Below are 12,514 nucleotides of genomic sequence, written 5' to 3'. Positions count from 1 at the left end.
GAGTGTTCACCGCCAAAAAACGCGAACATAAAACCATGGCGGACATTTCTGAATTTACAGTAAAATACCAATTGAAACTTGTTTTTGTTTGCCAACTGGAAGGTAGTGTTACCTGCCATGCATTTCTATTGCCTGAGGAAACTGACATGCTATACCCTGTGCATACGTTTATGAAGGTTAGACATCCAGGTGAACAATTCAAACTCTTCAACTCGATAAAATTTGATAATTTGATTCCGGACATTTCGAGTAACATCCATCACTCTTCTTCAATAATTTTATCCAGTTGTAAACTAAGAGTTTGAATTGTCTTTATATGCTATACCCTGTAATACTAAAAAATCCCTAACAGGAAGACTGTGTCAGTCAGAAAACAAGTTTTACAGGGCTCCTGACTTTAGATCAAATCATACTGAAAGTAGAAGAATAAATTAAATCACTCACCTCCTTCTCCTCTGACAGTAGGATCTTGACACGGTCTAACTCATCCTTGAGTGTCTTGCTTGTGACATCTGCATCCTTTGCCTTCTTCTCACTGTTCCTCAGTTTCTGTGGTGAAAAAAAAAGACATTGCCTGATCAATCATGGAACCTGAAATGCTATCTTTATGGCACAGATGTCATTATCATGTCCTCTCTTTCTATTGTACATAATTCTGTTTTTGTATCTTACAGACAAACCAAGGCACGCATTCAAGTGAGCCATGTTCTTCTTACTTTTTGTAGTTATGCAATACCGGAATTATACCTGTCATCTTATAGTTCTTATTAGAGAGTTACGTTCAAGTTACCAAAAAAAATCCCATTTTCAGTCACTATACATACCACTCTCAGAGTTGCCAGTTCCTTCTCTTTTGCTGTCAAAGCCTCTTCGAAGTTTTTGGTCTCACGAATCCGGGAAAACTGAAACACAAAACAAACAATACTGTTAGATCATAAATTTGTCAAAAGCTAGCAAAAGGGACATGACCATTTCATTGAAAATAACAATAGTATGCAATTAGCATTTCCTTCTGACAAATATTTAAACGTTTACACACAACAAAAGAGATTGCTACTCTAGGAAGCTATGTCTCTTCAAACTAGTAAAGTCAGATCACGTCTTGTCACGTGACTCGACCACATATTTTCTTGCTATGCTTTCCAAAACTTATACTGATGTAGCTGAAAAAGAAACATTGTACCTTTGCAGACATGGCAGCCAATTGCACGTCCTTATCCTTCACGTCCTTCCTCAGTTTGTCCGTCTCCGCCTTCAGTTTATTGATGGCGACCTCCTTGTTGGAGAGGTCCCTCTGTAGCGAGGTCACCAGGCCCTGCGTCATGCTGTAGTCCTTGCGTAGCTTCCCGTTCTCCGTGATGAGCCTGCCGATCTCGCGCTCCTTCTCCGACAGCTCGCTGTGGAGGGTGGACGTGCTGCCCATACCACTGCTGATGTGGGACAACTATGGGGGGGGGGGGAAACAAAATAAAAATATGTCAATAACAGGTCTCTGCAATCATCACTGCTATAAACCTTAACATCTTAACATCAATCTGCCGGGTTACATAAATCTGCCAATATTAAAAAAAGTGGGTTTGAGAGAACTCTTGAGTACAGCACCCTCCAGGTATGCACAGTTTTGATATACATATAGAATACGACACGGGGTATTCCACATCACCTGAGGTACCAGCCCAACCGCGGGTAGGATCGCCCGACGTCCGTAGGAGGGCTGGGACTGAGGGTGATGCGGAATACCCCGTGTTGTGTTTCATTTATGTCATACCCACCCGAGAAAACATACATTTCAATGCAGAATGCGCCAGAAGTTGAGGGAGTTTTGTGTCCTCGAACTGTAACAATATTGATTCCAACCTCGGAATCCGGTATTCGAATTTTCGACGGCGGCGCAACCGGCGCGCCCGAAAAGCATTATTTTGAGATATTCTATCAAAGCCAGTGTGATACAACTCTAGAACCTCATGTGATACGGAAAGTTATAACACGGTCCGGAACACCCGTATCAGGCCCAGGCATGACATACAGGAGTGTATTATACTGGGGAAAGTTGGGTTGGAGATCTGTTTGGACGTTTCTCTTCAGGGTGTTGGAATTATGTGAAATTACGTTACTAGATGTTACTACATGTACTTTATATTATAACAAGCCATCAAAAAACATTTCAGACTTGGCAAGTACAAAAATCAACAGTCACAAATGGACAGTCACTAGTTTTGTACCTATCTATCGAAGTGGCAATATCAGTCTTGTATCTATATTAATATGATATGTCATTTTAGTACAACTGTATTTCTAACAGTTATACAAATGTAGCAGAGAGTTAAATACCTTCATCCAAAGACATCAAAGGGAAGATATTGACACCCAAAAAGAAAGTGAAAGTATTAACTGACCTGGTCTTTCAGAGCCTTGACCTCAGACTTCCTCCCTTCCACCTCGTTCTCCAGCAGCAGGAGTTTCTGCGTGACGACCGCGTCCCCCTGGCCGGACTCCTTGGCCTTCCGCAGCTCAGTGTGAAGTTGTGATACCTCGTTACGCAGCGACTCGATGATGGCGTCCTTCCGCCTACACTCACCCTCAAACACAGCCAGCCTGCCGATCTCATCACCCATACGCAGAATCTTTTGTTCCTATTGGTAAAATTTCATCGTTAGTAAGAGATGAGCCTTCTTTAAACAGTGTAAGTTAGTGGACAAGCTCAGAGCAGTGCTTAGAAGTTAAATATTCTAAGTTAGAATTTTCTTCAAATAAAAATTTAATAGAGTAAAGTTACAGTCACTGTGCTTTCTAATTTATAGGTTAAAGATTTGATATAATTTTCTTTGAATAAAAATTAAATACATTTAAGTTGCAGTGCTTTCTAAGTGAAAGATTTGATAAATTTTCTTCAAATAAAAATGCAATACTGTGAAGTTACAGTGATTTATCCATTTATACAGTGATTTGTTACATGGCAATATATCTTGATAAGCATAGCAGCTGTTGTATTACAACGTGTAATGATAAATCAATTATTATTGGTTAAGGAGACATACAGATTTAAGTCGGCATCAAAACAAACCTTGTCCTGCAGTAGTGCAGGGGAGATGTCTGGGGTGGGAGATCCACTCACTCCATTTCTTCCTACCCAACTGCCTGAAATAGCTGGAGAAAGGTAAAATTTAGTGGTTAGTTTACAGCATTGTAATTTGGAATCTGACATACTTATTGATAATGAATACAGTATTCACAACATCGATATTAACTCTTTGTCTATTATACATTATTATACTAGTTTAACTTATCAAAAATTTCTTTAGAAAGAAATGTACCTTACAGAAAAAATTCTTTACGTTACAGAATGAGATACATTTCTATATCATAGACCCTTACTTCTGTGAGGCATTGGAGGACTGCTCTTGGGCGTGTTGGGGTCGCTGAGACTGGCTCCAAAACTTCCCCTCCTGGCCCCAGCACTCAAGGGGCGGGACTTCTGTGGGGGGTGGGGCAGCACCGGGGAGCCTGCAACACAATGTTTCTAACATTAGGCATCAGAACCTGGAAACTCTAGCTATGAATCTTTGAACTTCAACATGAAATATGTGACAACATCTTCCCAAAGTCGTTGTAGGGAAAGCCTTCAAATGTGTGGCCATTCTGTGCTATATTTACCTGATCCAGCCCATGCAAAACTGGGTGCAGTACTGTTGGTTGTAGGTAGGATACATATAATGTTATATCTACCTGAACCTCCCCGTGCAAAGCTGGGTGCAGTACTAGTGGTTGTAGGTAGGATACAATCATATATCATTTACCTGAACCAGCCCATGCGAAGCTGGGTGCAGTTCCAGTGGCTGTAGATAGGAGGTAATAATATTTACCTGATCCAGCCCATGCAAAGCTGGGTGTAGTACTGGTAGTAGCTGGTAGGATATATATTTACCTGATCCAGCCCATGCAAAGCTGGGTGCAGTACTGATGGCTGTAGGTAGGAGGTATATATTTACCTGATCCAGCCCATGCAAAGCTGGGTGCAGTACTGGTGGTAGCTGGTAGGTAGGGCAGCTGTGTGGAAGACCCAGGTACAGGAGATGTCTGTAGGATGGTGATAGGAGCACTCCAGGCAGGGCGTTGCTGGACAGGTGGGTAGTACACCTGTGAGAAGGAGATGTAAGGTTTAATACTAAGGAATAATCAATGTTTCCTACACTACTATCTTGTCATTCCTTCTTTCTTCACACCGTATATCCCTAATCTCTATCAAAATCTCTATCTCCCTTGATATACTGTAAATGCAGAAATGTTCGCAGTGGTTTTATGTTCACGGTTTTCATGGTAAACTCTTTACTGCTAACTTAAAACCACTACGAAAAACCTTTCTATTGTGTGAATGTAACGCTACTATTGAACTCAAAACCACCACGGACACTCCCAATTTCTCCCCATTAAATCCCCGCAAACATTTCTGCATTGACAGTGACTAAAATCTCAAATTGTGTTATTCATGACTAAGATAACAGTTACCCAAGCAACTGGATAAATTTGAAATTTGCTATCCATGAAAAAGAGTGCATAGAAATGAGGGAATAGTGTGTCAACATGCAGCAGATCAACCCAACTAAAGCACTAGTGTACAGACCCTAGGGACATTCCATTGTTGTTGAACAGGGAGAGAAGCATACTTTACACATCAGGTAATGAAATGGGCATTTACTACATGTTTAGGTGTTTCTTTAAGTTAACTCACCCTGCTCTGACTTACCCTATGTTGATACTGCAAGCATGGAAAGAAAAGAGTGAAGGTAGGAGTGAGATTAAGATCATTCATGAACTACATAGCAATCCAAAGCAAGAAAAAGGAACAGCAAAATGTAGATAAGGAATACAAAAACTAGAGTTCAAGGATTTTAAAACAATTTGAGAACATTTAAGATAATGTAAACCAAGTATTTCCTTAAGAATAAGAAGGAGTTGATAACAGAAGATCTCTAGACATTTCGACATGCAATGTCCCTTCAGTTACAGGTGAAAATTGTGCACCAATTAAAAATTCATGAAGCATTTGGGGTTATTTTGTTGTCAAAGATTCTATGCAGCTAAAATTCTATGCAACGTGCAATTAGAGCCCATGTTTAGAAAATTGCTTTCAACTTTGAATAAAAACGTCAGTCCGGCCATTTCAAGGCATTAGTAAATGATAGATATAACCTTAGCTAATATATGGTCTTTAAATACTTTTAGCTCCAAATGGATTCAGACAGCTTTTCCAAAAATCTTTGGAAAACTAGCAGAGATCTTTTCAAAAGCATCAAAAGAGAAGTGCGAGAAAGTTACAAACAAGACCAAAGAATACGTTGATGAAAGTTAGACATCCAGGTAGTAAGATACGCCAAAAATAATTACTCAAGCAACTGGATAAAATTTTCAAAATTTTATCCAGATGCTTGAGTAATTATTTTTGGCGTAAGACCAAAGAATGTACTAGTAGTATATGTGAGGTATGAAAAGATCACCAGACTTGTGTTGTGTACAAAATACTACAACGTATTCCCGGTATATATATGTTGTGTCTACGAATTCTTGACCTGGTCATACCTGAGGTGCATCCTCGACAACCAGTTCATACGGCATTCCTCCGAACCCAAACTGGATCATGTCCCCGGGAGCCAACCGCACGGCGGCGTTCTGGATGCGGCAGTCGTTCACGTACGTCCCCTGCACCGTGTTCAGGTCCTGCAGCACGAAACAGTTCTCCACGTCGCTGTATTCAATGACGGCGTGCTGCCGCTCTACGCTCTGTGTCTGGGACAAAGACAAAAGTTTGTTATAAGCGAGATACAACTTTATACCATAACAGTTTCCTTACAATTACTGTAACTGTCAATCAAAACTAGAGTTGTTATTCTAGTTGCCATGGTTATACTCACAATACCCAGAAGCAATTTCATCTCAAGATGGAAACCTTAAGGCAATCAACATTCTGCTTGGTACTAATTGGTTAAATGATGATACTGGTTATTTTAACAGTGTACGTAATACATAGAAAAGATCTTTAATGGGCTAACAGTGCAAGAAAGAGCTGAGAGGAAACCGACCGTTTACATTGGTCCCTTATCTTTCAATTTCATCTATCTGCTCTATACGTTTTACACAATCATGGGTCAATGTAGGTTGAAACATTTCATTATGTACTCAAGAATCACAAAACTAGACTATCTTTAAGCATATCTACAACTGAAACCATTCTTTAAATACAACCAAAAGTTTGTCATATCATAACCTTTATATGTTGGTGCTATACATCATGCCAATCAATTAGACAAAATTTGAAAAGTCTACTCTTTTGTTCCTGCCTGCTCTAGCAATGCCTGAAGGGACCTGTGATGGCATTTCAAAGGAGCAAACAATAGTCACGGCTTGTTAGGTTCATTGAATGGCAATAAGCGGATAATTACGGAGACGCTGGCTGGCAGTTTGGGTCAAGAATGGGTACTGGGAAACCGCAGTGCCCCAAGACAGATTGACATGTTTCACTTTTCAAGAACACGATTCAACAGTACACACTGCTTTAAAGGCAACCAAAGTAATTTTAGGGCCCAAAACATGGAAATGAAAATATGCTAAAATCTTTATGGTCATGAGATTCACTAACACTAGTAACAGTATTCAGCACATTTGCGTAGTAACATCATACTTTGACTTTGACCATTTTAAAACCGCGCAAAAACGTGCCATACGATGATACCCTTAGTTTCGCGAGCCTACAATAACCCTGGCGAAGATCTTCAGTTACATGTAATTCTCACATCACAACGACGTCATATTTTTGCATGATGGACGTCGCCATACGTTGTGATAGTGTTGTTAAAACTAATGATGACTGTGTACAAATGACTAAATAAATTGACTTTCAAAATCCGACCTTTTTTGAAAGTCAAAATTTTCACTCCCTTGCTTTTAAATGTTTGTGTCACAGGGCATTAGTTACTTATTGTTTGATTCAAAAGTACAAAATTGAGAGGCCCATGCAAAAAAAGGTAAATTTTGCTTAACATGTCCAAACAAACACACCTGTTTTATTACTAATCTTGCTGTCGGCCCTCCAGACCATGATCAACATTGCCTTTACGGCTTTAGTGCAGTTTAGCTTCCAACGACCTGTCAGGTAGCCACTAATCAACACGTACATGTAATATTACTCCTGACTAGCATGGCAGTCTTGCAAGTCTCCAAACAAATCTTTACAGAGTACATGATGGGTGAAATTGGTTTTAACTGTCTGCTACAAAGAGCTCTGTTGACATGATGTTTTTGTAACCTAATTGTTAAGCATCAAACATTCTAGACTTTCCTTTTATCGGCATGTGGTGACCTCATGGATGCTGATGCCTAGATATGTTAGAACATTAGTGAGGTGAGAAAAGATGCTTTCAATAGGAGTACAACTGTTATTCTTAATCACTTGATAACAGATGAAAACAACTGATTTAAAAAAAAAAAGATCTAGATCTACATAAAATTTTCTGATGTATCCTTTCATTTCAAAGGGTATGCTTGACTACATGTATGTGTTCCACAGGTAGTTTAAAGTGCTAGGGAGAGAGTTATACATACTCAGCTGTGGTTTGAAACTTATCTGATTCTGGTATAACATACCGTAACTATTGTCATGGTGCAAGCAAGGTAGCTTACTAACACATTAGGGACACCAAAGCCTGAACTTTCTACTTTAATCAAGTCAAAGCCTTTATTTTTCTTCGAAATGCTTGTTCGGCCACAAGGCCGTTTTTCAACAAGTTAGGATGATATATAGATACAACAGTTACTCGATTTAATCACAAATGTTCCATGCACTTTCACAAACAAGTAACGGATTAAGTTTGCAGACAGGACGCAGAGTGTTGCAGACCAAAACATCTTTAAATCCCCGTCTCTAGGGTGCTTGACCTTAATTAATCACGCTTCAGTACTACAGGTTGTGTTATCTAAACAATGTTTGTTTACAAACCGTGTGCAATTGAGACTTATTACATTTATCTACACATACCAGGGCTCGAAATACTGGGTGCATGTGCATCCAGTGCACCCAATTTTGGAGCTGTGCACCTAATTTTTTACTGTGGGTGCACTGGTGCACCCAAATATTTTTGTACGGTTTAATGTGTAAAGGTATCACTGCACACTAGTAGACAGCATATTCTTGACATCTAAGTGTAAGAAAATAATAAAATCTTTGTTGTAGTACTTGTTTAAGATTTTGATGTTAGAATTTGAGTTAATTTCGATTTTGAAAGCTTCAAAACTGTGTGCCGAGATCGCGTGCCAAACGCGCATGAAGAGGAACAGTAAGGTTTGTCATTAGGTTTTGCTTACAATAGTTACTTTCTACTTTATTCTATGTGGTGCACCCAAAAATTTTTTGGTGCACCCAATTTTTTAGGTTGGGTGCACCAGTGCACCTATTCCCAAAACTGAATTTCGAGCCCTGCATACTAAAGAACGCAATAGTCTGGCAAGAAATCTGAAGTAAACAACACAGCACTTAGGTTTGGATCATGACATTTTCTGACAAATGAAAAAGAGGCTGACTTTCAGCAATGGAGTGTGATGCACATGTGTTAAGATTAAAAGCGCTAGTGAAAAATTGTTCTGTTGCCAAAATATGTTAACAACCATACAGATCAATTATTAATGCTTGAATGCAAGTTTTGCCCATCTGATCCCAGATGCAGTGCACAAATGGAACAACCCTTTCTAACTTTGCCTTTGGCGTAACCACTTCACAGAGTTGCTAAGCAACCCAGAGATTTAGTGGACAGACTTTGCCTGATATATATGTAGCTACCAGATGTAAATCCCTTTGAGAGCTTTCAAGGCGACAAATGGATAAATCTGCTCCAGAACTTTATCTCCTAAAATCCTTTCGCTACAGGCACGATGGAATATAGATGACTGTAACATGCGAAATACTTAGTATACTGTAAATGCCTTTAAGTTCACACTTCACATGGATTTAATTTTACGGTAGGCTGTAGGGAGAAAATGGAGTGTGTGGTGGTTTTAGTTGGCGGATGAAACAAGAAGAAGCATTTTTGCCGTGGTTTTAAGTTTGCGGTGAAGCGGTTACCGTAAAAAAATACTGTTCAGAGTTTTGCTGTTGAAATAAAAAATCTGATGAGTATCTTGCCCTTTTCTCCAACATGCTTTTTCACATTGTTATAAAGGACTTAAGGAGGCAAATTTACATACTGTGTAATCATGCTTTGACTCTTTTACTCAAAGTCTGCTAAGGCCAGTACAATGAATCATGAATAAAAACATTTTGAGATTGCTTCATGTCCAAAGAAACTAAAAATTATTTAACAATCTGAATGTCCAATCTTCAGGAGGGGACATCAAGCCTTTTGTCCAGTGTGTGGGGAAGCATGTTAAAGAACCCATCACACTTATCGAGAAAAGTGGGTGTGACCCGATGTGCTTGGCAACATTCTTAAGGGCATTACGTGCTTGTGCCCTCTCTTCTATCACTCAATGACAAATGTAGCTAGTAGAGTCTCTTAAACAGTAATTATTGCAACCAAGGTTTAACTTTTTAAAGGCAATTTTGAAGGAAAATAGCAGGCCAATTCAGAATAATCTATCGGTATGTCACTGTTCCTGGTGTGATGACAAGGCTCATACCTGTCAAACAGGTGTCACCTTATGATCACCTGTATTCAGGTGCGAATCAATTTTCACACTTAATTAAGACTTTGTTTATGAACATAAAAATGTCATAATCATCCTAAACAACTCTTTTTTGACAATCACTTTCATTGTTTAATGACCGAGGAAACAATCACATTAATGTCAACTGTGGACAAGTGCACTGCTGTATGATCCATGTTATTGGCAACGGAATACACACAGGGTCATTTCATTGTGTACATGACACAACCCATTAGCCCCCCTCCCCCCTGATAAGCTCCCTTTAAATCTCACCTGTATTGCCAGATCGCAGTTTTCTCGGCCAACAGTCGTGACCTTGGGCCCCAAGGAAACCACTCCTTCTTGACTCTTAAGGAATCCCTTCATCGTCTTCCAGAAATACCAAAGATTACTTCACAAATGTTGCGGTATTTGATTCAAACTCCGACCGCCCGGTGTGAAAATGGCGTACGCTCGAAGCTGGTCGGAAAAACAGTCCGTTTGAGAGTCTCTCGTGTTAGGATCTGTCTCCAAAACAAATCCTGTCCTTCCGGAATGTGTTGAGAAGTCCTGGCGGCTTCTTTACCCGAGCTTACAGCGCTCCATGACGGTTTGAACGGAATGTTTGGCCGGTGTTTTCGGTAGACAGGATCACCTTTCGCCGAAGCCTGCTTTCTGATCGCAGGTATCTACTACGCATGCGTAATTGACCTTAGCAACGGGGTAAATTTACATACAGAGTCCTTAGCAACGGGACTGTTCCGTTCCGCTAGGGGGCGTGACCGAAGGTGGGGCTTTCACTTTCTGGACTAAGGTTACCAACCCATTGAGTCTGGTAGAGAAGTGTCACCTTGATGGAAGTTTTCATTCACAAACATTACAATTGAAAACTTGCCAGAGGACAGTTACAAACTTTTCCCCACAGTTCTGTCTTTTTGGATGGGTTGATTCAAACATAGGATGAAGATACTTGGCCTTCAAAGATAGGTTTTGTGAACTGTTTGCCAGTCAGAACTCCAAATTCAGATTATTATAAGTCTTATAAAGATTTTAGATGCTATTTCAAAGTTTTAAACGCTATTTCAAAGTTTTAAACGCTATTTCAAAGTTTTAAAAGTGCTTGCCAACAAACTATTGATCAGTACTCTGATCCTTCTCAAGTTAAAATGACTGGAAGCCTATGTAACATGATCTGAATGAAACGGTGTGACATCAACAATGGGTCAAAGGTGGGCGGCAGTTGGTATCAGCCCCCGTCTCGGTTGAGAAATAGTTCACAGGCTATCATAAATTCAGATTATGTTATAACCTGCTCTTACATTTGTACCTGGTTTTGCAAAGAAACAAGAAGTTGAATCCATGTAGAATCCATAATTCTTGTAGTAATTTGACAATGTATAGACTTGTGTAGCTGTATACCGTTCTTTTTTTTGTGACTGACCTGTACTTAACCCAGTGGATATACCTGTACAATAAAAGTCTTCATTCACTAAGTCATATAACTGTGATAATGCGTGAAATACAACAAGGAGGTTGTAGGAAAGCTGAGTAAAAGTAAGATTACTGTATTTGACAGGTTGATATTTGTTAACAAGCCTACAGCATTTTCTGATCATATCGTCTTAATCATGACTGTGCAGGAGTAAGAATGATTTCTAAGCGACCAAGTATTGACATTCAGTTTGCCCGTGGGACATCCCCATTAACAGGGCGGGCCTAGGATAACGTTAAGAGGTCATTGATATTTCATGGTGACATTCATGCTTATGTCATAGTGGTTGAAGGGCACAGTGTGTCACAGCTGAGGGTAGACTGTGATGCTTCTCCCTGCTGCCTAACTCTGTAACCACTAGGGAATTGGGTGCCAAATGGCTACTTCAGTGTGCTAAAGGTTAAAACACACAATGAAATCAAACCGTCTTGAAATGATATGTTTTTATTCAATGAAAGTTCCTCGAACTGATATTTTCAGCCTATATATAGGTCATGTCAGTCTCATACATGAAGAATGTACAAAAATATCCAAATATAGAATTATACAAGAATGGATTTAATTTTAAACATACCATTAGTGTACAATTCAAGGTACTTCCGGATGCATATTTACATATAACTGCTGTCATGTCTTTTATTGCACTTAACAAATTCATTTGGGTTATTTGATAAAATCTCAGTCACTCAAATCTCTGGAGAGCATTACCTGCTCAAGTCATTGACATTTCTGCAGTTTTCTTTTTACTTGTATAAAATATCTTTACTACATAAGACTTTAATACAGACATACAACAATGGGTAAATACATGTTTCCAGTGTCAATAACACACAGTACACTAATATGTAACGTCTTGATTAAAATTAGTCAATTTATGGCAAAAGTCTCAAATATACATTATGTTGTTCGTTTTGCACACAAACAGGTTTAAATCATAGTCTATTAGAGGCCCTTCAATGTTTCTAAAAAAAATGGACAAAACTTATCAACAGGGAACAATGGAAAAATGGACCTTAAGAGCCTTTAAGCTCAAGGCTTCTAACATTGAAGCTGTCTGATTTAAATATAAGTGGTCTTTCTTTCAGTTGTGGCTCTCAGTCATAATCAAAGAAATACAAAAAAATTGCCAACGGAACATTTGAAATTATTGCTTAAACCACAGCAAAAATTACATACAGCAACACATAACTTATTTCAAAATCAACAGCCAAATTAGATATAGTACAAATTCATTGTGCCTTCTGGATTCGTTTTTTTTTTGCTTGGGCTTTAGTAGTATAACATACAGAAATCTTAATATTTGTTTAAACTTTGAATGGCTTTTTCTTCTTCCTCCTTTGTCTTTGTTCAAAG

At 39.1% G+C, this 12,514-nt stretch overlaps 1 protein-coding gene across 1 annotated transcript; it reads right to left on the bottom strand.

Annotated features, from left to right (window-relative positions):
* Positions 1-345: 345 nt before the first annotated feature.
* Positions 346-10,056, bottom strand: LOC136442965 (forkhead-associated domain-containing protein 1-like). The gene is made up of 11 exons (XM_066440009.1): positions 9,964-10,056; positions 5,578-5,784; positions 4,730-4,756; positions 3,990-4,137; positions 3,376-3,504; positions 3,065-3,147; positions 2,397-2,633; positions 1,184-1,444; positions 825-902; positions 445-549; positions 346-357 (listed from the first exon to the last, which is right to left on the bottom strand). The coding sequence occupies exons 1-11, from the start codon at positions 10,054-10,056 to the stop codon at positions 346-348; spliced, it is 1,380 nt and encodes a 459-aa protein (XP_066296106.1).
* Between the last annotated feature and the right edge of the window lie 2,458 nt (positions 10,057-12,514).

This window comes from Branchiostoma lanceolatum, chromosome 10, assembly GCF_035083965.1.
Source record: "Branchiostoma lanceolatum isolate klBraLanc5 chromosome 10, klBraLanc5.hap2, whole genome shotgun sequence".
Classification (NCBI taxonomy): domain Eukaryota; kingdom Metazoa; phylum Chordata; class Leptocardii; order Amphioxiformes; family Branchiostomatidae; genus Branchiostoma; species Branchiostoma lanceolatum.
This window is presented reverse-complemented; position numbering and strand designations above follow the sequence as displayed.

Excerpts from the sequence above, each read along its gene's own strand:
- LOC136442965 (XM_066440009.1), bottom strand. The coding sequence starts at position 10,056 with ATGAAGGGATTCCTTAAGAGTCAAGAAGGAGTGGTTTCCTTGGGGCCC. Across the intron at positions 4,757-5,577 it reads TTGTCGAGGATGCACCTCAG|TATCAACATAGGGTAAGTCA; the intron begins GTATGACCAGGT and ends CCATGCTTGCAG. Across the intron at positions 3,505-3,989 it reads CTTTGCATGGGCTGGATCAG|GCTCCCCGGTGCTGCCCCAC; the intron begins GTAAATATATAC and ends ATTGTGTTGCAG.